This window comes from Coregonus clupeaformis, chromosome 35 (assembly GCF_020615455.1).
Source record: "Coregonus clupeaformis isolate EN_2021a chromosome 35, ASM2061545v1, whole genome shotgun sequence".
Taxonomy (NCBI): domain Eukaryota; kingdom Metazoa; phylum Chordata; class Actinopteri; order Salmoniformes; family Salmonidae; genus Coregonus; species Coregonus clupeaformis.
In genome coordinates this window covers 41,726,393-41,752,091 of record NC_059226.1, presented here as the reverse complement: position 1 = coordinate 41,752,091, position 25,699 = coordinate 41,726,393, and the positions used below count along the sequence as shown (strand labels likewise).

General features: G+C 44.9%; 2 protein-coding genes across 2 annotated transcripts; both read left to right on the top strand.

Moving 5' to 3' along the window:
- The first annotated feature begins 1,560 nt into the window (after positions 1-1,560).
- On the top strand, positions 1,561-7,384 carry ccdc80l1 (coiled-coil domain containing 80 like 1). The gene is made up of 7 exons (XM_041887214.2): positions 1,561-3,825; positions 3,964-4,120; positions 4,206-4,342; positions 4,610-4,761; positions 5,020-5,123; positions 6,427-6,510; positions 6,794-7,384. The coding sequence occupies exons 1-7, from the start codon at positions 1,825-1,827 to the stop codon at positions 7,096-7,098; spliced, it is 2,940 nt and encodes a 979-aa protein (XP_041743148.2). The 5' UTR covers positions 1,561-1,824; the 3' UTR covers positions 7,099-7,384.
- Positions 7,385-20,558: 13,174 nt separating this feature from the next.
- Positions 20,559-25,449, top strand: LOC121575653 (ubiquitin-like-conjugating enzyme ATG3). Its single transcript, XM_045210727.1, is given in 14 exon segments — positions 20,559-20,771; positions 21,214-21,255; positions 21,466-21,515; positions 21,914-21,977; positions 21,980-21,986; positions 22,080-22,153; positions 22,155-22,188; positions 22,370-22,419; positions 22,560-22,644; positions 23,243-23,277; positions 23,370-23,525; positions 23,813-23,940; positions 24,170-24,247; positions 24,881-25,449. Coding segments are annotated over 14 exon segments (957 nt in total). The 5' UTR covers positions 20,559-20,699; the 3' UTR covers positions 24,963-25,449.
- Positions 25,450-25,699: the final 250 nt, after the last annotated feature.

Below are 25,699 nucleotides of genomic sequence, written 5' to 3'. Positions count from 1 at the left end.
GTCCTCTTTCAATCCAGTTACTGACAGAGGTAATTTGTATGTGAGTCTTCTACAGTGAGTGACTACAGGTGATGCCTATACCTTCTTTAGATAGGCCTAGGTTAAATACATCACACACACAATTAGCAAACTAATCAACAAATGAATCCCACATTTGTGATCAAACATACAGTATAAAGAAAGCCTCTTTATTAAGGATCTTTCTAGTGTCTTTTTTCAAACGTCTTTGGGTCTTTGAAAAGCGATATAAAAATACCATGTATTATTATTAACATTAGTAATATAAAGAGCCTAGAGGTAAGCAGTTTAGAAGCTTAAATGTAGTTTATAATTCTGCAATAAATAGCTATAACACGTTGGTTGAATTTGGAGCGTGCCAAATAGTGAGCGTATATATGATTGCACTGTTATTGACCGTTACAGTTCCTTATTGCTAGTGCGGTCATTATTTGGTATATTGACCAAGGTATTCAGACGATCACAGAAGAGCACGCATGACTCGACCTTCGCCTCTCCTGAGCCGTTTGGGGGAGTTGCAGCGATGATACAATATCGTAATTGGATTGCAATTGGATATCACGAAATTGGGGGAGAAAAAGGGGATACAAAAAGAAGAGCATACTTTGCGCCAAAGCCTGCCAGTAGATGGCATAACACTACCTTGTCTAGTTTCCCACAATAAAACTTCCAAACTTCCCAAAACGTTTGTTTACTGGCTATTAAAACAACAATAATCAAGTATGCTTGTAAAAATACAATTCCACTCCCATTATTTATTTTTATTGACATTATGCTAATAAAAAATATAGTTGGGCCTACCATATCTGATTATTTTAACCTATTACATAAAGGTATTGATTAAATCTTATGTATATGGACTGTATTGGTAATACATAAATACATGCAGCCAAGTTATTTAATGAGCAGATATGGTTGTAATAACATGTGTACATGTGTAAGATGGGCGGTGTCGAACCTTGCCGTTATGCCGCGTTCAAGTACTATTCGGAACTAGGAAACTCGGAAAATTCGACTTGCCAACAGGTTGAACGCGGTACGTGTATAACTATTACCAATTAGCAATTCAGAAATGTCCGAGTTTTCTAGTTCTGACTAGTACGTGAACGCGGCATAAATCGTTTCTTTCTCGGTCTTGGGTTGGTCCTCAGAGGGGAGAGAGCGCTTATGGAGTCTGTATTTACATAGTATTTCCTCGGGTAACTCGGTTCGCTGGAAGGGGGAAGGCAGAAGATCCCTCCTTGCCGAAAACGCATTGAGACTTCCAGAAATCTCTCTCCTTCTGAAGACGTTGGAAAATAGGAAAATGGCCTCTAAAGTTATAATCGATTAAGTAAATGTTGTATTGACAGATTATATGGAATCGTTATGCGTAGCCGCCTAGTACATTACGATATAAAATGAAGTGTATGTCATTTCAGCTGCATGAACTGAGAAAGGAGACATTGAACGACTGCCATAATATTTCTTATCGTGGAGTTATTTTTTTGTCACCGGAATGGAATGGTAAATGCTGCATTTCCATGTAAACTTTAAACAGGATTATAGCACTCAAGTTGCCAAATGTTTTAGTTTACTTTATTGAAGCAACCCAGATTGTGCATGTCTTTCTGAACAGTTACGTCATAGCCTACTGCTGAACTATTTTTTTCCCTTTTTTTAAACAAAGCAATTTTATGGATAATCACTAATCAGTTATCTAATCTGAAAACTGGACACAACTTCAGAATGACAGAAGACTACAGGCAATGCCTCTCTCACTGAACTTCTTATACTCATTGTGGGTTTTTCCTTGACACTGCAAGAATGAAACTGACACTGCATCTCTGTGTGTTATGGCTGTTTCTGGTATGGAGCGCAGGGGCCTCTGAAAGGAAACCCCTCAAAAGGACAATTTTACAACGAACATCCCTCCAGGGGGGGATTTTTAACAGAACACAAAATATGTTGAACTCTGACAGTATTGCTCCTTCCGCTGGTGGTATAAGTGTGTCCCTTGTGGCGAGCCATCATGACAAAATGCAGAGAGATGAGAAAGCTGAGCTCCCAACAAGAAGAAAAGGACCGCCAAGCAGAAGAGTTATGCCAAGCAGAAGAGTACCCCAACAACCAAAGAAACCCATAAACCAGGTTGTCAGTGGCGCTGGCACATCTCAAGGCAACAGTAAACCAGTGACAGGGGTGGTGGTTCAGCCTCCATCCATACCAGCCCGCACCGTACCCGGCAGCGCAGGCTCCCTCAATGTCCTGGCCAGCTTCGCAGGGAAGAACCGGGTCCTCGTCATCTCCGCCCCACATGACTCAGACGGCTACTACCGCCTGATGATGACCCTCCTCAAGTCGGACGTCTACTGCCAGATGGCGGAGCGGCACATGCAGATGATAGTGATGTTCCACCGGGAGGGAGAGCGGGGTGGTAAGGTGCGGCGGGTCAACGCCAAGGGACAGGTCACGGAGGAGCCCCTGGATACGGTCCTCATCCCCAGGCTGATGAACTTCCTGAAGTTGGAGGAGGGGAAGTTTGGCATGGTTCTCCTGAGGAAGACCCTCCAGGTGGAGGAGAGGTACCCGTACCCGGTCAGGCTGGAGGCTATGTACGAGGTGATGGACCAGACCCACATGCGCAAGCTGGAGAAAGCCAGGCAGAGGGGCTTCGTGCAGAGGTGCAAGGCGGCCGGTGTTGAGGGCCAGGTGGTTGAGTCTCAGGGCCAGGGGGTATTGACCACGGGGTCAGAGGTCAGAGTGAACTCTACGGTGGAGAGGGTGCCAGTGAGGAAAGTGGTGCAGAGACCAGCTCAAGGACCCAAGGCTGTGACAGTTACCACAACCCGACCAACCACCACAAAACCAACTACGACCACAAAGCCAACCACAACCACCACAACAACAAAGTCAACCACAACCACCACAAGAAAAACAACCACAACAAAACCAACAACAACAACAAAACCAACAACTACCACCACAACAAAACCACCACCAACAACAAAAGCAACCACGACCACAACTACAACAAGGCCAACCACAACCACCACAAGAAAAACAACCACGACCACAACAAAACCAACAACTACTACAATCACCACAAAAGCAACCACCACAACAAAACCAACAAGAACAACAAAACCAACAACTACAACCACAACAAAACCACCAGCAACAACAAAAGCAACCACGACCACCACCACTACAAAACCAACCACCACAACAAAACCAAAAACCACAACAACACGACGAACCACAACCACCACAAAACCCACAATTCCGAAGCCCTTGGTCCCCCAGACAACACCACACTGGGACCTAGAGGTCCCCACCACAGACGAATCCTCCTACACCCTCTCAGTGACCCACAAAAATGGCAGCGATGACGTTACAGAATCCCACAGAGACCAATATGAAGAAGACACAACCGACGATACCAAACATGGCCGACAAGTTGTTACCTCTCCATCTCAGCTCACTAACGACAAACCAACTGAAGGTGGGGAAGAACTGGGCAGTGAATTTAAGGTTCTCCCTGATGCACAGGTGGAAACAACTTCCCCCAAGAAGAGCAAGGTCAAGCAGCCTGTCAATGCAGAGAGGAAGAAAAAGGCTGATAAATCAGGGGAAAAGAGTAAAGCAGACAAGAAGAGGTCGAAGGCTGCTAAAGACAGTGATGGTGGCTTCTATCGTGGCAGGAGACCAGGGAAGAAGGCCGCTATTAACCAGGCGAAAGAGGCAGACAACGAGAGGCCCCCCACAAAACAGACAAACCCCTTAGTCTCCTTTTTTGGTTATTTTGAGAAGAGACGACGTCTACTTGTGAGTATTCTGTTGTATTACATAAAGGTATTGATTAAATCTGATAAGGAGCATGCATATTGGTAGACTAGAACTGAATAGAACAGAATAGAACAGAATAGACACATGATACAACATTCACTTCTCTTTCCCTCCCAGGTGATCACTACTCCAGACGAGGAGAATCGTATGTACACGCAGCAGAGAGATGAGTATCTGGAGCATGTGTGTGAATTGGGTGTCAGAAAAATCTCTCTTATCACCATATTTGGCTCTCTGACCAATGGCACCATGAAGATGGACCATTACCAGGCTGGTAAGTAAAGTCTTGAACTTTTTGTTGCTAATTTTCTATTCTATTTTACTCTGATGACAAGTGTAATAAAAGTTTGTGGTTACAGAGAAGGATCAGCCTCTGAAAGGCATGAAAGAAGAGGACTTCACAAACCAGCCACTCATCAGAGCCTTTAGAAAGGAGTTGGGACTGATATTTGATGACTACTATATGGTGCTGACTGACTTTGATATGAAAGTGAAGGTTGGTTCGTCTTGTTTCCCTATAAAGCTTACTGCGGTATAATAACAATGTATTATTGTATACTGCTACTTAGTATTGTGCATCCTGGATGCACTTCTTATTTTGATGAAAGAGCATTTAACTTTTCGCTCCTGTGTCTGAGTGAAAATCCATCATATCGGTTGAGTGCTTCAATAACTCAATTTTACTGCAGTGAATTGATACAGTATCATCCGTGACACGTTTTCTGTCTAAAGACGGGATATTGTTTTCTGTCCCCATTCACAGCAAGAATATGAGGTGCCCATCGCCATGACGGCTGTGTTTGACTACATAGACACGTTCTCCTCACGCATCAAGGAGATGGAACAGCAGAAGAAGCAAGGAGTGACGTGTAAGAAAGAAGACAAATCCAAATCCTTGGAAAACTTCCTCTCACGGTACTAGTGGGCTTTTGTTATCATCTAGGACTATGCAATTGCAATATAAGAGTGTGTGACTGCAGTTTCAAGTCAACACAACTGACAAATACACTTGCCTAAAACTGACACTGACATCCTGTGTGCTCCTGGTCGAACATATATGCAAATAAATAAAGCTATGCATTCGTAACCTTTTTTGTTCCTCTCAAAGGCTCGTGGAATTTTGTTTGTATATATTTGATGTCATTGTTTTTTCGGTGTTTTATATTTTTCTAGGTTCCGCTGGAGACGCAGGCTGTTTGTGATCTCCTCCTCTGACGACGAGGAATGGGCCTATCAGCAGCAGCTCTATGCCCTGACCAGCCAGGCCTGCAATCTGGGTGAGTAGTGATGTCACACTGTTGTCTCAGGCCTGTACGGTACATTAGACGTTTCGTGATGATTTCACCGGGGCCCTTAAGTGTTTGTTTTGGCTGCGTCACACCCATTTCCGGAGATGTTCAGAATGTGTGGGCACAATTTGGTCAACTAGGGTGGCAGGTAGCGTAGCGGTTAGAGCGCTGGGCCAGTAACTGAAAGGTTGTTGGTTCGAATACCTAAGCCGACAAGGTGAAAATATGTTGATGTGCCTTTGAGCAAGGCACTTAACCTTAATTTGCTCCAGGAGCTCTGTACTACTATGGCTGACCCTATAAAACAACACATTTCACTGCACATATCTGGTGTATGTGACAATAAAAAATGACCAAAACAATGTTTTTGCCTGTTACGTTCAAGAGCAGACACATTTCCCGAATACCTCACCAGCGCACTCCCTCAAGCTTATAGAGAAAGTGCAGGGAGTGTTATCTCTCAAATACCACTCCTGAAACACACTGTCCTTATCCCTTGTTGTTACTGTCTGTCACTGTTGGTCCAACGAGCCATGCTGTACAAGCATCATTATATATCTTTTAACATCATTATCATTATATATAAATTAACTTTTAACAGAAGATAATCTCATGGAATGTCCCCTTATTTGTAGCTTGCAGAGTCTGTCACAATTAGTTTTAACTGTTGCAAAATATGTAACAAACTGCATTAGCTATGCAAACAAACGAAAGGGAATATTTGGCGTTTAGCTATAACATGCCTGAATTGTTTAGGTTAGATAATGGACAGCACTTTAAAGCTTAGCTAGGATAGAGGTCTCTTGTGACTCACCAGAATGTTTGGTATTTGGTTTTGAACTTGTTGTAGACAATGTGGTCAACTACTCATGTTGGTCTAGCACTGATGAAAAACAGGGTTCTTAGTTTGGGAGGACAGGCTATTATTTAGCTGCAAACAGAGTCTTACTGTGGATGACATTAAGAGCACTGGGATGAAAGATCTGCAAATTAGAAACATTTGCAATTCGAGAAAGGAATCTGGCTAGCACAGTGAAACTAATAAAACAAGACTGTTGAGCTTCAGTTGTATGCATGCATTTTAGTGCTTCTACTGGGAAATGCTTAATGGACTCAGTTTGGCCACATTGCATAAAACCACTGCTTACACCTATATCCATACCTTCAGATCTACTAGATGTCTTTGGGAAGGCGCTAGGGCTTGGTTTGAAATTAGTTTGATATTGGGCGTAAGAGGTGCAGTGGTGTAATGGGCAAGTGAAATGACTTGTTTTCAACTGGCTCTACTCAGGCCTGCGCCACTTGTCTGTGCTGAAGCTGATTGGAAAGGACATGGAGGATATGGGCGGGACCCTTGAGCTATATCCAATCAATGGTAAGAAACTGAGTTATTGTTACCATATTGGTGGAAAAATCCTGAGCTTATATGACTGAAGTTTTGATTATGTAACTGAAGTATTCTTCTTCTTCTTCTTCTTCTTTCTTCTTCTTCTTCTTTTTCTTCTTCTTCTTCTTCTTTTTCTTCTTCTTTTTCTTCTTCTTCTTCTTTTTTTCTTCTTCTTTTTTTCTTCTTTGTTTTCTTCTTCTTCTAAACATTATGTTGTTCTTAATGTATGAAATCAATTAAAGTTAACCCCTCAACCCTGCCTGTGTCACAGGTACTGCCACTGTGGAACGTGAGGACGTCTCTCCCTCTCTGGTGAAGGACATCAGGAACTACTTCCAGATCAGCCCGGAGTACTTCTCTATGCTCCTGGTGGGGAAAGACGGCAACGTCAAGTCCTGGTACCCGTCTCCCATGTGGTCCATGTCCATCATATATGATCTGGTTGACTCCATGCAGCTCCGTAGACAGGAGATGGCTATCCAGCAGTCCCTTGGCATGCGCTGTCCTGAGGATGAGTATGGGGGCTATGGTCATGACAGAGACCCGGATGGTTACCACCGTGGATATGGTTACTAAAGGATTGAGAATATGATGTTCCCCTCAGGATGTGTTCCATTTTCTATTGAGGCCTGGTTGTGGCCTTGTCCCATGAACTATATGAAGCTATTGTATGAATGGCATTTCATGAAGGCTTTTTTTGCATTTTGATAACTGTGAAGTTGTTTTTATAAGAATTGACTTTCCTATAATAGATTATGAAAATGCAGCATACTTTTTCTTCCATTATATTTTTGTCTATTGAATGTATGAGTTGTTTCACAGGGAGAATGGAGATTTCAGATTAAAAACATTTGGCAATTGCCTTTTATGTTTTGCATATATTTTTTATATTGTATGGAGATATACAGGCAACTGCCAAAATAAATGTAACACTTCAGTAAATGAGGGATACAAAGTATATTGAAAGCAGGTGCTTCCACACAGGTGTGGTTCCTGAGTTAATTAAGCAATTAACATCCCATCATGCTTAGGGTCATCATCAATTAAATGTATTTATAAAGCCCTTTCTACATCAGCGGTTGTCACAAAGTGCTTATACAGAAACCCAGCCTAAAATCCAAAAGAGCAAGCAATGCAGATGTAGAACCTAGGAAGAAACCTAGTGCGGAACCAGGCTCTGAGGGGTGGCCAGTCCTCTTCTGGCTGTTCCCGGTGGAGATTATAAGAGCACATGGCCATTAAGGCCAGATCGTTCTTCAACCCCACCCACTTTGCCAAAGCAAAGCCCCCACACCACCAGAGAGATATCAACAGGCCACCAACTTTACTACCCTGAGACAAGGCGGAATATAGCCCACAAAGATCTCCCCCACCACACGAGCCCGAGGGGCCGCAAAACCAGACAGGAAGATCACCTCAGTGACTCATCCCACTCAAGTCCAGTATAGCGAAAAAAGCCTGGCACGACGTGATGCACCCATTGTAGGGACGGCATGGGAGAGCACCAGCAAGCCAGTGACTCAGCCCCTGTAATAGGGTCAGAGGCAGAGAATCCCAGTGGAGAAAGGGGAGCCGGCCAGGCAGAGACAGTAAGGGGGTTCCGTCACTCCAGTGCCTTGCCGTTCACCTTCGCACCCCTGGGCCAGACTACACTCAATCATAGGACCCACTGAAGAGATGAGTCTTCAGTAAAGACTTTAAAGGTTGAGACCGAGTCTGCGTCTCTCACATGGATCGGCAGACCATTCCATAAAAATTGAGCTCTGTAGGAGAAGGCCCTGCCTCCAGCTGTTTGCTTAGAAATTCTAGGGACAATAAGGAGGCCTGCGTCTTGTGACCGTAGCGTACGTGTAGGTATGTACGGCAGGACCAAATCGGAGAGATCGGTAGGAGCAAGTCCATGTAATGCTTTATAGGTTAGCAGTAAAACCTTTAAATCAGCCCTAGCCTTAACAGAGGCAAGCACTGGAGTAATATGATCAAGTGTTTTGGTTCTAGACAAGATTGTAGCAGCCGTATTTAGCACTAGCTGAAGGTTATTTAGTGCTTTATCCAGGTAGCCGGAGAGTAGAGCATTGCAGTAGTCTAATCTTAAAGTGACAAAAGCATGGATTAGCTTTTCTGCATAATTGTTTGACAAAATGTTTCAGATTTTTGTCATGTTACAAAGATGGAAAAAAGCTGCTCTTGTATTATTTTTGATCAGGGTCCAGAGTAATGCCGAGGTCCTTCACAGTTTTATTTGAGACGACTGTACAACCATCAAGATGAATTGTCAGATCAAACAGCAGATCTCTTTGTTTCTTGGGACCTAGATCCAGCATCTCTGTTTTGTCTGAGTTTAAAAGTAAAACAATTGCCGCCATCCACTTCCTTATGTCTCAAACACAGGCTTCCAGGGTATGCAATTTTGGGGCTTCACCATGTTTCATCAAAATGTACAGCTGTGTGTCGTCTGCATAGCAGTGAAAGTTGACATTGTGTTTCCGAATGACATCACCAAGAGGTAGCATATATAGTGAAAACAATAGTGGTCCTAAAACGGAACCTTGAGGAATACCGAAGCTTACCATTGATTTGTCAGAGGACAAACCATCCACAGAGACTAACTGATATCTTTCCGACAGATAAGATCTAAACCAGGCATGAACTTAGGGTTTCCAATCTCTCCAAAAGAATGGGGTGATCAATGGTGTCAAAAGCAACACTAAAGTTTAGGGGCACGATGACAGACACAGAGCCTTGGTCTGACGCCATTAAAATGTAATTTACCACCTTCACAAGTGCGGTCTCAGTACTATGATGGGGTCTAAAACTAGACTGGAGCCTTTCGTATACATTATTTGTCTTCAGGAAGGAAGTGAGTTGCTGAGAAACAGCTTTTTCCCCCCAAAATTGAGGGGAAAGGGAGATTCGATATAGGCCGATAGTTTTTAGCATTTTCCAGGTCAAGGTTTGGCTTTTTCAGGAGAGGCTTTATTACTGCCACCTTTAGTGAGTTTGGCACACATCCGGAGGATAGTGAGCCATTTATTATGTTCAACATAGGAGGACCAAGCACAGGAAGTAGCTCTTTCAGTAGTTGTGTTGGAATAGGGTCCAGTAGGCAGCTGGAAGGTTTAGAGGCCATTACTATCTTCGTGAATGTGTCGAGATATACAGGATAAAACAACTTGAGTGTCTCCGTTGATCCGAGGTCCTGGCAGTTCTGTGCAGACTCAGTAAGAGAAATACGCATATTGAAAGAGGAGTCCGTAATTTGCTTTCTAATGATCATGATCTTTTCATCAAAGAAGTTAATGAGTTAATCACAATCGAAGTAAAGGCCATCCTCACTTGGGGAATGCTGCTTTTTAGTTAGCTTTGCGACAGTATCAAAAATCTATTTTGAATCGGTTTTATTCTCCTCAGGTTGGAAAAAGTAGGCTGATCGAGCAGCAGTGTGGGCTTTTTGATATTGCGCGGTAGACTTCCAATTTGGTGGAGCGCCATTTCCGTTCCAATTTTCTGTAAGCTTGCTTCAGGGCTCGTGTATTTTATGTATACCAGGGAGCTAGTTTCTTGTGACAATTTTTTTTTGCTTTTAGCAGTGCGACTGCATCTAGAGTATTACGCAAGGTTAAGTTTAGATCCTCGGTTAGGTGGTTAACTGGTTTTTGTACTCTGACGTCCTTGGGTAGGTGGAGGGAGTCTGAAAGGGCATCTAGGAATCTTTGGGTTGTCCGAGAATTTATAGCTAGGCTTTTGATAATCCTTGGTTGGGGTCTGAGTGAATTATTTGTTGCGATTGCAAATGTAATAATAATGGTGCTCCAATAGTTCAGGATTATGAGGAAAAACATTTAGATCCACAATATATTTTCCACGGGACAAAACTAAATCCAGGGTATGATTGTGGCAATGCGTAGGTCCCGAGACATATTGGACAAAACCCACTAAGTCGATAATGGCTCCAAAAAGCCTTTTGGAATGGGTCTGTGGACTTCTCCATGTGAATATTGAAGTCACCAAAAATGTTAATATTATCTACCATGGCTACGTTCGATAGGAATTCAGGGTACTCAGTGAGGAATGCGGTATATGGCCCAGGAGGCCTATAAACAGTAGCTATAAAAAGTGATTGTGTAGGCTGCATAGATTACGTGACTAGAAGCTCAAAAGATGCGTGGGTGATTTGGTCACTAGTGTAACCAGGAGGAGAGACCTCATTTAACACAGTATATTCATCAGGCTTGAGCAATGTTTCAGTCAGGCCAATCACATCACAAGTTTATGATCAGTGATTAGTTAATTGACTATGACTGCCTTGGAAGTGAGGGATCTAACATTAAGTAGTCCTATTTTGAGATGTGAGCACAGGCAGCCGGTGGCACCTTAAATGGGGAGGATGTGCTCATAGTAATGGCTGGAATGTATAAATGGAATGGTATCGAGCACATCAAACACATTTCCATGTGTTTGATAGCATTCCATTGACTCCATTCCAGCCATTATTATGAGCCGTTCTCCCCTCCGCAGCCTCCTGTGGATGTGAGGTATCATCACAATATATTTCAATAATGAAAGGAATGGAGGAAGGCTTTATACCAGTGAAATTGCTGATGCGAACAACGCCATGTTTATTTTTGCCCGACCTAGATCGGGGCACAGACACGGTCTCAATGGGGAAAACTGAGCAGACTACACTGATTGTGCTAGGGGCAGACTACACTAAGCTGGCAGGCTGGCTAACAGCCTGCTGCCTGGCCTGCACCCTATCTCATTGTGGAGCTAGAGGAGTTAGAGCCCTGTCTATGTTGGTAGATAAGTGAAAGCACCCCTCCAGCTAGGATGGAGTCCGTCACTCCTCAGCAGGCCAGGCTTGGTCCTGTTTGTGTGTGAGTCCCAGAAAGAGGGCCAATTATCTACAAATATATTTTGGGAGGGACAGAAAACAGTTTTCAACCAGCAATTGAGTTGTGCGAGTCTGCTGTAGAGCTCATCACTCCCCTGTATACAAATTCCCAGTTGCCCATAATTGTTTCTACCATGGCTAGAAGAAGAGATCTCAGTGACTTTGAAATAGGGGTCTCAAAGGAGCATAGGGGGTTTAAATGGTGTGTGTTTCTGTGTGTGTGTGTGTGTGTCTCAGTCATCAGATCTCAACCCAATTGAACACTTGAGAGATTCTGGAGCAGCGTTTTCCACCATCAACAAAACGCCAAATTATGGCGTTATATAGTTCCAGATACTTGTAGAATCTATGCCATGTTGCATTGAAGCTGTTCTGGAAACTCGTGATTACTATGTTGGTGTTTCCTTTATTTTGGCAGTTACCTGTATGCAGTGTCGATTTTAGCATGTACATCTTGGTGGGTCAAACTCCCCAAAAATGTTTCAGATGCATGCCAGCAAAGCCACTATACAACACAACACAACACTAACAAATACATGAATTGCACTATAACGGTGACAAATGATGCCCACAAACTGTTAGGGCCTACATAAAGCTGTCCCAACAGCAGAGCTTTCTTTTCAGCACCATTTGAGTGAATCCTTACCACCGCTACACCTGGCTATCAGCGGAGCCTTGTCTGGCAGCAAAACAGTTAATTCAGCATTAATTACTGCCATTTTTTAAAAAGATAGCTGCTATGGCTGACTTGCTTAAACAAATGCGGTTTCTACTGAGTGGCGCTGTCAAGGTATCAGTGTAATGCGGTAGGATGAAGTCAGGCGCAGGACACAGAGCTACTCAAAAAACGTACTTTACTCGTAGGTATCTTAAAGATCATACCTACACGGAGGGAGGAACAAACCCACTCACATACGACAACCAAAACATGGACAAACACGCACAACACACAGTGTGAGCCAGAGGGTTAAATAGGGAAGACATAATTACAAGATGGGAAACAGGTGAGACCAATACAGACAAAACAAGTAGAACATAGAAACATGGATCGGTAGCAGCTAGTACTCCAGTGACGACGAACGCCGAAGCCTGCCCGAGCAAGGAGGGGCAGCCTCGGCTGAATTCATGACAGTACCCCCCCTTGACGCGGGGCTCCGGCCGTGCGCCGACCCCGGCCTCGGGGACGGGCAGGAGGATGTGGAGCAGGGCTAGTCGGATGACTACGGTGGAAATCCCTCAACATGGAGGGATTGAGGATGTCCCTCCTAGGGACCCAGCACCGTTCCTCCGGACCGTACCCCTCCCACTCCCAACGAGATACTGCAGGCCCCCCACCCGACGCCTCGAATCCAAGATGGACCGGACCGAGTACGCCGGTGCCCCCTCAATGTCCAGTGGGGGCGGAGGAACCTCCCGTACCACAGACTCCTGGAGTGGACCAGCTACTACCGGCCTGAGGAGAGACACATGGAACGAGGGGTTAATACGGTAATTCAGAGGAAGCTGTAACCTATAACAAACCTTGTTCAATCTCCTCAGGACTTTAAATGGCCCCACAAACCGCCGACCCAGCTACCGCAGGGCAGGCGAAGGGGCAGGTTTCGGGTCGAGAGCCAGACCCAGTCCCCCGGTGCATACACCGGGGCCTCACTGCGGTGGCGGTCGGCACTCGCCTTTTGTCGCCTGATGGCCCACTGCAGGCGTTCATGGGCAGTGTTCCAGGTCTCTTCCGAGCGCCGAAACCACTCATCCACTGCAGGAGCCTCGATCTGGCTCTGATGCCAAGGTGCCAGGACCGGCTGATAACCTAACACACACTGAAAGGGAGAAAGGTTAGTGGATGAGTGGCGGAGTGAGATTTGGGCCATCTCTGCCAGGGGATAAAACCAGACCACTCCCCCGGCCGGTCCTGGCAATAGGACCGCAGAAACCTACCCACATCCTGGTTAACTCTCTCCACCTGCCCATTACTCTCGGGGTGAAAACCTGAGGTCAGGCTGATCGAGACCCCCAGACGTTCCATGAATGCCCTCCAGACCCTTGAGGTGAACTGGGGACCCCGATCCGATACAATATCCTCAGGCACCCCGTAGTGCCGGAAGACGTGTGTAAATAGGGCCTCAGCAGTTTGTAGGGCCGTAGGGAGACCTGGCATAGGAATGAGACGGCAGGACTTAGAAAACCGATCCACAACGACCAGGATCGTGGTGTTCCCTTGTGAGGGGGGAAGGTCCGTAACACCACCATAGGTGGGACCACCTGAACGGGTAGGGGTTGTAATTTCCCTCTGGGCAGGTGTCTAGGTGCCTTACACTGGGCACACACCGAGCAGGAGGAAACATAAACCCTCACGTCCTTGGCAAAAGTGGGCCACCAGTACTTCCCACTAAGACAGTGCACTGTCCGACCAATGCCAGGATGACCAGAGGAGGGTGACGTGTGAGCCCAATAGATCAATCGATCGCGAACCTCGAGCGGCACGTACATACGACCCTCTGGACACTGGGGGGGAGTGGGCTCGGTACGTAACGCCTGCTCGATGTCCGCGTCAACCTCCCACACCACCAGACACGACGCCGGAAGTATGAGAGTGGGCTCAATGGACCTCTCCTCTGTGTCATACAGTCGGGGCAGGGCGTCTGTCTTAGCGTTCTGGGAACCTGGTCTGTAAGTAAGAGTAAACACAAAACTAGTGAAGAACATGGCCCACCTTGCCTGGCGAGGGTACAATCTCTTCGCCGCCCGGATGTACTCCAGATTGCGATGGTCAGTCAAAATGAGGAAAGGGTGTTTAGCCCCCTCAAGCCAATGCCTCCACACTTTCAGAGCCTTAACCACAGCTAACAGCTCCCGGTCCCCCACATCATAGTTGCGCTCCGCCGGGACTGAGCTTCTTAGAAAAGAAAGCACAGGGGCGGAGCTTTGGTGGCGTACCCAAGCGCTGAGACAGTACAGCTCCTATCCCAGCCTCGGACGCATCCACCTCAACCTGGAATGCTAAGGAGGGATCCGGATGAGCCAGCACTGGAGCCGAGGTAAACAGGTCCTTCAGATGACCAAAAGCCCTGTCCGCCTCAGCTGACCACTGCAGTCGCACCGGTCCCCCCTTCAGCAAGGAGGTAATGGGAGCCGCTACCTGACCAAAGCCCGGATAAACCTCCGGTAGTAGTTGGCAAAACCCAAGAATTGCTGCACCTCCTTCACCGTGGTTGGAGTCGGCCAATTACGCACGGCCGAAATGCAGTCAATCTCCATCTCCACCCCTGACGCGGACAGGCGGTGCCCTAGAAAGGAGATGGAGTCTTGGAAGAACAGACATTTCTCCGCCTTCACATACAGGTCATGCTCCAACAGTCGACCAAGCACTTGACGCACCAGGGACACATGCTCGGCCCGTGTAGCGGAATATATGAGAATGTCATCAATATACACCACAACACCCTGTCCATGCAGGTCCCTGAAAATCTCATCAACAAAGGATTGGAAGACTGATGGAGCATTCATCAACCCGTATGGCATGACGAGGTACTCATAGTGCCCAAAGGTGGTACTGAATGCTGTCTTCCACTCATCCCCCTCCCGGATACGCACCAGGTTGTACGCGCTCCTGATATCCAATTTAGTGAAGAAGCGCGCCCCGTGCAATGACTCCGTCATACTAGCAATCAGAGGTAGTGGATAGCTGTACTTCACAGTGATCTGATTAAGACCACGGTAGTCAATGCACGGGCGTAAGCCACCATCCTTCTTCTTCACAAAACAGGGAAGTGGGAACGCTGAATGTATCCCTGCCTCAGAGAGTCGGTGACATAGGTTTCCATAGCCACCGTCTCCTCCTGTGACAGAGGATACACGCAACTCCGGGGAAGTGCAGCACCTACCTGGAGGTTTATCGCACAATCCCCCTGTCGATGGGGTGGTAATTGAGAGCCAAATTGGCATATTCAGGCGGAATGTGCATGGTGGAAACCTGGTTTGGACTTTCCACTGTAGTTGCCCCTACGGAAACACCTACACACCTCCCCGAGCACTGACTAGACCATCCCTTGAGAGCCCTCTGTTGCCATGAAATAGTGGGGTCATGAGAGGCTAACCAGGGAAGCCCCAACACCACTGGAAACGCAGGAGAATCAATCAGATAGAGACTAATTTTTTCCTCATGACCCTCCTGCTTCTTCATCCAGAGTGGAGCTGTGACCTCCCTAATCAGACCTGACCCTAAAGGGCGACTATCTAGGGCATGTACAGGGAAGGGCACAGCAACAGGCACAATAGGAATCCCTAAACTACGTGAAAACTGACAATCAATAAAGTTCCCAGCTGAGCCTGAATCTACTAGCGCCTTATGCTGGGAATGAGGGGAAAACTCTGGAAATACAACATCTATACACATATGCGCAACAGGGAGCTCTGGGTGAGTCGGGTGCCTACTCACCTGAGACGGTCCACCAGTGCTCTGCCTACCGCCTCGATTCCTGAAAGACCCTCCCCAGCACCGACCAGCAATGTGTCCTCCGCGGCCACAGTTGGTGCAGGAGATGGCCCTCCTTCCGGTCTCCCTAAGTGCAGCACCTCCGAGCTCCATAGGAGTAGGGTTGGAGGTGCTGGGGGATGGAATGGACGGCCCCTGATCCGGACGTCCGCGGGTTGCCAACAGGTTATCCAGCCTTATCGACATGTCCACCAGTTGGTCCAGGTTAAGGGTGGTGTCCCTGCAGGCCAGTTCCCGACGAACGTCCTCCTGGAGGCTGCATCGGTAGTGGTCGATCAGGGCCCTCTCATTCCATCCTGCGCTGGCAGACAGAGTCCTGAAGTCCAGTGCAAAGTCCTGTGCGCTCCTCCTCCCCTGTCTGAGGTGGACTAGACGTTCCCCCGCCACTCTCCCCTCCGGTTGATGATCGATTACCGCCCGAAAGCGGCGGGTGGAATCCTCATAGCGTACTGACGCTGCGTCTATTCCTCCCCACTCAGCGTTGGCCCACTCGAGCGCTCTTCCAGACAGACAGGAGATGAGGGCGGACACGCTCTCGTATCCCGAGGGAGCCGGGTGGATGGTAGCCAGGTAGAGCTCTACCTGGAGCAGAAAACCCTGGCACCCGGCAGCTGTACCATCATATGCCCTTGGAAGCGAGAGCCGAATCCCACTGGACCCAGGTGACGAAGGGGTGGACAGCGGTGTGGGTGGTTGTGTAGTTGAAGGAGGTGTAGGACCACCACCTCTCTCCCATCGCTCCATAGTGTTCAACACGCGCTCCATTGCGGTGCCGAGAGTCTGGATCATGGTCGCCTGCTGTCGGACACGTTCCTCCATTGATCCGGACGAAATTAATGTACCTGCTGACTCCATATTTTGGTGCATGTTTCTGTCAAGGCATCAATGTAATGCGGTAGGATGAAGTCAGGCGCAGGACACAGAGCTACTCAAAAAACGTACTTTACTCGTAGGGATCTTGAAGAACATACCTCCACGGAGGGAGGAACAAACCCGCTCACATACGACAACCAAAACATGGACAAACACGCACAACACACAGTGTGAGCCAGAGGGTTAAATAGGGAAGACATAATTACAAGATGGGAAACAGGTGAGACCAATACAGACAAAACAAGTAGAACATAGAAACATGGATCGGTAGCAGCTAGTACTCCGGTGACGACGAATGCCGAAGCCTGCCCGAGCAAGGAGGAGGCAGCCTCGGCTGAATTCGTGACAGGCGCAGTGGTCTAAGGCACTGCATCGCAGTGCTAGCTGTGCCACTAGAGATCCTGGTTCTAATCCAGGCTCTGTTGTAGCCGGCTGCGACCGGGAGACCCATGGGGCGGCGCACAATTGGCCCAGCTTCATCCAGGGTAGGGAGGGAATGGCCGGCAGGGGATGTAGCTCAGTTGATAGAGCATGGCGTTTGCAACGCCAGGGTTGTGGGTTTGTTTCCCACGGGGGGGCCAGTATGAAAAAATTATAAAAAAATTATGTATGCACTCACTAACTGTAAGTCGCTCTGGATAAGAGCATCTGCTAAATGACTAAAATGTGAGATGTACAAACTATGGCATAAGGGAACGATGAGCAGATAAGAGACAATCTGTAATTTCAATTGAGACATTAATGAGCAAGCCAAAAAAAAGTGTTCAGCACTTTTGAAATGTACAGCGACCGAATTCAGAACATGGGCTGTTCTTACAGTATTCTCCCTGTACATAAAGTCAGAACCGTAGGATAAATAAAGGGGTCATATAAACAGACAATGAAAGCTCTTACAATATTCGAAGAGGACATTTCTCTAAAACAGGCTATAGGCTACATGTGCACCACCAAGTCGGTACAGTAGGCTAAGTTATAAGGGGGAAAGGGACCAAATTATTAAGGCGAGGCACATGGCTACTAACAGCTTACTACACAACATACACTTAGTATTACTTTCTTAGCTACAGCATACATATCTCCCTGGCATATTACATAATTTATGCAGCAGCATACAATACCTTTTTGGACTCACCTTGTTGTGCTGTGCTCACTTGAACAGGAAGGTGGCGCGGCGGTCAATCTTGTGGGCAAATTTTGTCATCAAACTTTGTCATCAAAGTCTGGCATTCTCTTGATTTATGGTGCTTTCAAAACAACTGGGAAAAAAATAAGGTTGAATCATGACGTCAGTGATCTTCAGGTCGGAGCTCTAGAGGCCCGAGTTCCCGACTTGAAATTCAGAGTTGGATGACCCTTCAAAACTTATTTTCCCAGTCGGAGCTCAAGTTCCCAGTTGTCTTGAACTCACTGAAGTCTGAGATTTCCCAGTTCCGAGTTTCCAGTTCTTTGGAACGCGGCAGAAGTCATGTTGGATTGACAGCATGGCCAATGTATTCAACCTTTTCTGGCCCATGGTGTTGTATGTGAATGTTGGTGTTGTTTGTGAATGTTTCTCCTTTTAAGCTTGGAAAAGAGACCCTTAAACCCCGACTTGGACCACACACCCACTCCACTGAATAGCAGGCTAGTGATTGCTTTTCAACGCTTGCAGTTAGCCACTGATTCCTTCCAAACCACTTATTGTTGAATTTGCTCTTTTCAACTTGTTGTGTAATGTTTATGTCCAATGGCCGATGAGCACCGATACGTTTTATCTATAATTTCTCTTCATGTGACAAGGATTGAAAAGGATTTGCCGGTAGATTGTCGACTTGATCAATGATGATGAATGCTTGTCTAGCTTGCTAACTAAGATTTTGAAAGTATGATGTTGACATGATCAGTCCAATCAAAGCTACGGTAGATATAACGTGATTTGACATCATTTTATCTGTGGCCAATGACCTTGAGCCTTCTTGGTGGACACTTCTAATGTAAATCTATGGCAGCACCCAAGGGGCTTGAATTTTTGAGCTCTCCCTGTAGATTTTGCGGTGACGTATTGTCCCCATGAGTGACAGAACACTGAGCCAATCACGGCGCAACTAGAGAACATTACTGCCCCACCACCACAGAAAGCACTGAGCTAGGCTGAAACTCCTGCATTTTGGAGCTGCTTTACTCAAGAAAGCAAAAAAGAGACCATGTTTGTATGCGGCTTTATTAACTAAATTTATTTTATATATATATATTGTTTGCAAACTGATGTTTGAAAAATAAAAGGAAAGCCGCACACTCTAGGAGCTCAGATGCAATAATGGGCAGCCCACTTTTTGGAAGCGAACCACTCGATTTCTTCCCTACGTTATATCGGCATCGAACAGGTCACCCTCCCTAGGAGAGGGGGTGACGTCGACAACTTATTGTTATAACGAGAGGCTGCCTGGATTTTTAATTTAAAGACCCTTGCTCCCTTCGGTCTCAACGTAGACTTTGATTTGAAGCCATTCTTGTGATTTTGCTATTCATTGTACATGTTATGGGCCTATGTAGCCAAGTATCTATGATCATATGCTATCCATGTTTTTTTTATGTTGTTTTTATCTGTGAATTGGCCAATGCTATTAGGCCACACCCGGCCATGATTACAGACACCTGAGTGTGTCCTTTGACACTATATAAACTAGTGACCCGCAGTGTTTGTCATTATACCCTGATGAAGACAGCTTGTCTGTCGAAACGTTGGTTATTAGGATATTAAATTATTGCATCTGAGCTCCTAGAGTGTGTGGCTTTCCTTTTATTTTTCAAGTGTTTTACGCCGTCAGCCAGCACCTCGCCTAAATAGGTGTGCGTTTCTTTCGCCTTTATGCAAGCTGATGTTTGACACGTATTAATGCCAAAATCACATGCAAAACAGGCAACCCCCCCAAAAGATATATAAACAAAATATATACAATACCAGCCAAAAGTTTGGACACACCCACTCATTCAAGGGTTTTTCTTTACTTTTACTATTTTCTACATTGTAGAATAATAGTGAAGACATCAAAACTATGAAATAACACCAAAAAAGTGTTAAACGAATCAAAATATATTTTATATTTGAGATTCTTCAAAGTAGCCACCCTTTGACTTGATGACAGCTTTGCACACTCTTAGCATTCTCTCAACCAGCTTCATGAGGTAGTCACCTGGAATGCATTTCAATTAACAGGGCTGCCTTGTTAAAAGTTAATTTGTGGGATTTCTTTCCTTCTTAATGTGTTTGAGCCAATCAGTTGTGTTGTGACAAGGTAGGGGTGGTATACAGAGGATAGCCCTATTTGGTAAAAGACCAAGTCCATATTATGGCAAGAACAGCTCAAATAAGCAAAGAGAAACAACAGTCCATCATTACTTTAAGACATTAAGGTCAGTCAATACGGACATTTTCAAGAACTTTGAATGTTTCTTCAAATGCAGTCGCAAAAACCATCAAGCACTATGATGAAACTGGCTTTCATGAGGACCGATACAGGAAAGGAAGACCCCGAGTTATCTCTGCTGTAGAGGATAAGTTCATTAGAGTTACCAGCCTCAGAAATTGCAGCCCAAATAAATGCTTCACAGAGTTCAAGTAACAGACACAACTCAACATCAACTGTTCAGAGGAGACTGTGTGAATCAAAGGTCTTATTCCAGATTGAAGAACTAAAATGTTTTTAACTTTCCCTTGATGTCTGGGTCTGTCATGATCTGGCAACCCTTGAGCCGTCCAGACAAATCTCTCGAGACTTTAACAGCGGAAGGGGATCCTCAAATGACAAGTCATGTGATCTGTAGCTGACAAATGCAGTCAACAAGCTATGCTTGTGCTGGTGAAAACAACTGAAAACAGACGGTCCTTCCGCGTTTGAAGACGCTCACATCTGTTGGGGGATCGATCCGATAGCTAACATGCAGAACGCCATTAATTCCGTAAAAGGCACGGCCCTTGGTGTGGCCGAGTTTTTCACTCCAGTACTGAAGGTAAGTTAAATTAGCTGGCTCGCTAGCTAGCTACTGTAGCTTGCTATCGCTCAGCAATGATGATGTGGAGCATGCTAACATGCTAGCATGCGTTATCGGGAAGTCTTCCCTCAAGTGCTCTCAACAACATGTATTATGTAGCTACAATTCGTTGTTCACAATCCTGTTGCAGTGTATAATCTCAGTATATTACATATTTTGAGGTTTCTTGGCGTTGATGACTGTCTTATCAATATGTCATTGTAGCTAGCTTCACATGATTCCAGTTAAGCACATTTGAGAAATGTGACAGTCAATGTTTGAGACCTTCAAGTAATTAAGAATGGAATGTCTAACCTCCTCTGTAATTAAATAGTTTGCAGGCAGTCACACAAAGGAAAAGTTAAAGATATCAAACTCTGCCAACACAACAATTATATCCCTTCTTTATTTTGTCTGACAGGAATCCAAATTCAAGGAGACTGGAGTTATCACTCCAGAAGAGGTGAGAAATGTGTCTTTTGAATCATTTGTAACGGAGTCACTTTTAAAAGCCCAATAAGTCACACGTATGTAGCCTTTCATAATTTGGGAAAATAAGTGCAACTGAAAGAGATTTCCAGAAGTGTCATAATGCCAAAAAGGCCCACAGAATAATTGTCATCTGACTGAACTATCACAACTTCCTATTAAATCTCTATTTTCTCACCATTAGTTTGTAGCTGCTGGAGATCACCTTGTTCATCACTGCCCCACATGGAAATGGTGAGTGTCCATTGGAGTAAGATTGATACTCTAATATTGTACACGCTACCCCAGGACAAGGGTTGGCTCCATCCAAGTCAATTCTGAAATTGAATTACACTCTTATGAAGAAATGCCCATGTTCTAAATCCCAGTACATTCCAGAATTGAATTACACTGTTATGAGGACATGTTCCTATGTCCAGTTAAACTAACAGGAATTGAAATTGACTTTAACCCACCTCTGATATGATATTGTAGTCAGCTAAATTGCACTTCTCAAATCTAATTAGTCTGATATGAGCATGTAATAACTCTGGATTGATGTTATGCTGTCTCTCCAAATATAGAATCAACTACAGTATGATGTTTTGACAGCACAGTAGTCCCAGATGTCACATCATGTTTATTCCCTCCAGGGTGTCTGGGGAAGAGGAGAAGGTGAAGCCATATTTACCCAAGGATAAGCAGTTCCTATTAACTTTCGCAATGGTAAGAACTGTGTGAACTTTGTCTACAATACTGTTACTTGTCCTTATTGTTGCTGTAGTAATATATATTGTTGGTGTGTGTGCGTGCCTACAGTTCCTTGTTACAAGCGCTGTAAACAGATGGAGTATTGTGATGAACTGGAAGCCATCATAGAGGAGGATGACGGCCGATGGAGGATGGGTCGACACCTACCACAACTCAGGTTGGACACTTTAGACATTTCGTGTGACAATGGTTCATTTTCTTGGGTCTTTTTTGTTGTAGTGCAATATGCCTTAATTATTGATGTGCTGCAGAGTGCAGTTTCAGGAATACATTAGAAATAAAGTTTGCTTTTGGGTTTGTTTGTCCAGGAATGTTGATGTTTCAAATTTATATTTTAGGTGTAGGGGGAGTTACAGAAGCCGTGCGAGAAATCTCATTGGACAATAAGGTAGATTTTGATTGAACATTTACATTTTGTTATTGTATCCTAGTAATCTGCATTGATAATGAATGTTTCAAACTAACAACCTTAGATTAATACCATTTGCAGGCGTCTTTTTAAATAGTTGTATTCCTTTGTTTTTAAAGGACAACATGAACATGAACGTGAACTCTGGTGCTAGTGGGAACGGTGATGATGATGAGGATGAAGGCGAGGCAGCAGATATGGAAGGTATCTTACTCTATACTCCTCAAGGAATATACCAAAGATTTGTATAACTAAACCAAGATAGTCCACAGCCTGTCGTTTTCAAATGGGAACAAATGAGTCATAGTGGGCAGAACAGGCAAGGAGGTGGGCAGAGCCAAGCACGAGCTAGCGAGATCCTATTAGTGCGTTCTAGCATACGTGCATATTTCCATTAGGGAACACCTACACTGTGAAGTGCGCGTGTGCAATAACTCAATTTGCCTTTGCACTCCTAAACAATGCAATATTTTTTTACTTTGGCAAAGGGTAAAGTCTACAAAACTTACTTGACTGTTCGTAACATATTTTAGTTTTGTGAACAGAAAATTGAATTGAGATCAAATGTTTCATCGATGAGAGAATTAGCAAGAATGTCGGACCAAAATCTAATTCATCTTTTCCCACTGCTGGCCACTGGGCTTCCTCTCACTACCATAGTTGGTAGTGAGTGGAAACGCTCAAGCGGATGCTTCACATTTATACATCTGGTGAAATATCTGTCTCATTGTTCTATCTGTGGTTATACTTCACTAGTAATGTAATGTAATGGTTCAGTTTGTGTCTTGTTCTGTTCTTTCAGAGTATGAGGAGAGTGGACTACTGGAAACAGATGAGGTCAGAAGTTCACAGTATTGTTGTAACTTTTATTGTACATCGCATCCGTTTCCAGGAAGTGTCTCTATTCCCCATTTTTCACTTCCTGTTAGGCCACCCTGGACACCAGTAAAATGGTGGACTTGTCTAAATCCAAAACGGGAGAGGCTGGGAACGATGACATCCTGCAGACTCGAACCTATGACCTCTACATCACATATGACAAATATTATCAGACTCCTCGACTCTGGCTGTTTGGATACGATGAGGTAACGCACTTATTGTACCTTGTAAACTAGCTCTGAGCAGTACGGCGTCAGCTTAGTGTAATTGGGTTTCTAGGGTAGACCAAAAAGTGCATCCTATGTCAGTTACAAAACATGTTGGCATTTAGATACTGCTGTGTGTCCTTTGGATTGCATTGTGAATATTATTGAGGACGTACATCCAAAAGTGCGTTCTTACAGCTGAGGAAGAATGATGTCTTTGACTTACCTGGGAAACCCAGTTCCTGGGTTCTATGTTCTGTTTACCATTTTCCCTCTCACTCCTACAGGACAGACAGCCCCTGACAGTGGATCAGATGTACGAGGACATCAGCCAGGATCATGTGAAGAAAACGGTCACCATCGAAAATCACCCCCACCTACCACCCCCTGCCATGTGCTCTGTGCATCCCTGCAGGTAAAAGCGAGAGATCATGAACATGCTGTCAGTGTCTCAAAATGTGAGAGTGCTGATCTAGGATCAGGGTCCCCCTTTCTATTCATTATAATCTAAAAGGCACAACTGATCCCACATCAGAACTCCTATTCTGAAACGCTTTTTGAGTATGGGCCCTGATCCGACGTTACTACTCATTGAGGGAGCACTTATGGTCCTGTAAAGGAATGTTGCCACTTCCTGTTTTCAGACATGCTGAAGTGATGAAAAGGATAATCGAGACCGTGGCGGAAGGGGAGGAGAACTTGGAGTTCATAGCATCCTTTAAGTCAATTGTAGGCTGAGCTGAAGTCAGTCAAGTGTTTTTTAATGCAGCTTGGCAATTTAATATGTATCATTATGTGAGGGATAATCGAGGGGCTATGTGTTCTGTGGAAGGTGTGTTCCACGACGCGCTAACGGAGTTGCATTAATTTCAAGAGAACGCACAGAGCCCCGAGTTTTCCCTTACATAATGATACAATGATATAATATTCACAATATTCCCAGCCTCTCCCATTTATTCCTTTCATACCATGGCAATAATTTAACACATTTGCTGCTTGAAATGTGTTCAACATCCACTGAAGTAGCTAGCAAGTTTACTAGATAGCTACAGTAGTTGCCTTGGTAACCAAACAAAGAAATCATCAGTCGTAGCTTGCTGTTATGAAAATCGAATTCAACGTTTTCAATTCGACTTTTTCTTTCAAACGCAGCTCAAAGAAGGTAGACTTCAATGGCTATAGTTGAATTCTACCGTGCTGATATACTGTGCTTTATAGTGAAATGAGTATTCAACAATGCCATGGTATAATTCAATGTAACCCAAGCTATGGTGAGTTGTGAATAGAAGTGATCTTGCTAATACTGTTTCTCTTCCATTCTTGCCTACACATTATTCCTTAACTTAATGTTTCAGGTATCTGTTGATTTTCTTGAAGTTTGTCCAAGCCGTCATCCCCACGATAGAATACGACTACACAAGGCACTTCACCATGTAGCTCCATCCTACAGAGGTGTAGGCTACTCCTACAAACATCTTTGAGTGTAGAAGGAATCTGTCTTCTGGCTGGCAGCATTAGTGGGGTACGAAATGTTGTCTCTGGGAATGACTCTTGGAATGTTCTGGGTACTCTGACACTCTTTCCGTGGGGATAGGTTGAATCGTTGGAACGCTGAGGGGTTGATAGGTGTGTACACATGTCGGTAATGATGTAATCCCAATGATGTAATGGCTTTATGTGGTGACTGATCTCGCAGTGTTTTTGTCTGGAAGATTCTCACTCTGTACTTGGCAAATGCCATCTCTGCACTTAACAACATTCAAAGATAACTATATATTTATTTTACATTAATTCACTGACAGATATGCTTTCAAGTTTTCTCCATTTGCTTTTATAACCACACAAATCATTTTTTTTACCATAGTAATGGTGCCGCTTTAATGTCCTCTCAAATGCTTACCAATTAAACATCTTTATAAGCGTTGTTGATAGAAATCGAACTATTTTTGCCCACTTCGTACTATAGCTTTTTTCAGTGTGATGCACTTTGCTGGACTAATGTTTGGACCTCATTACTGATTCAGACTGATGCCGGTTTGTCTTAATGCTAAACTGTACATGGTCTACTGGGCCCCAGGGCCATCGTTGGTTCCTGTAAGTGGGGTGGATGTCCCTTTTTTTAGGGTTTTATTTGCCCTGCTCTTCTTCTTTTACCCTGCTCTTAGTTCCACTGT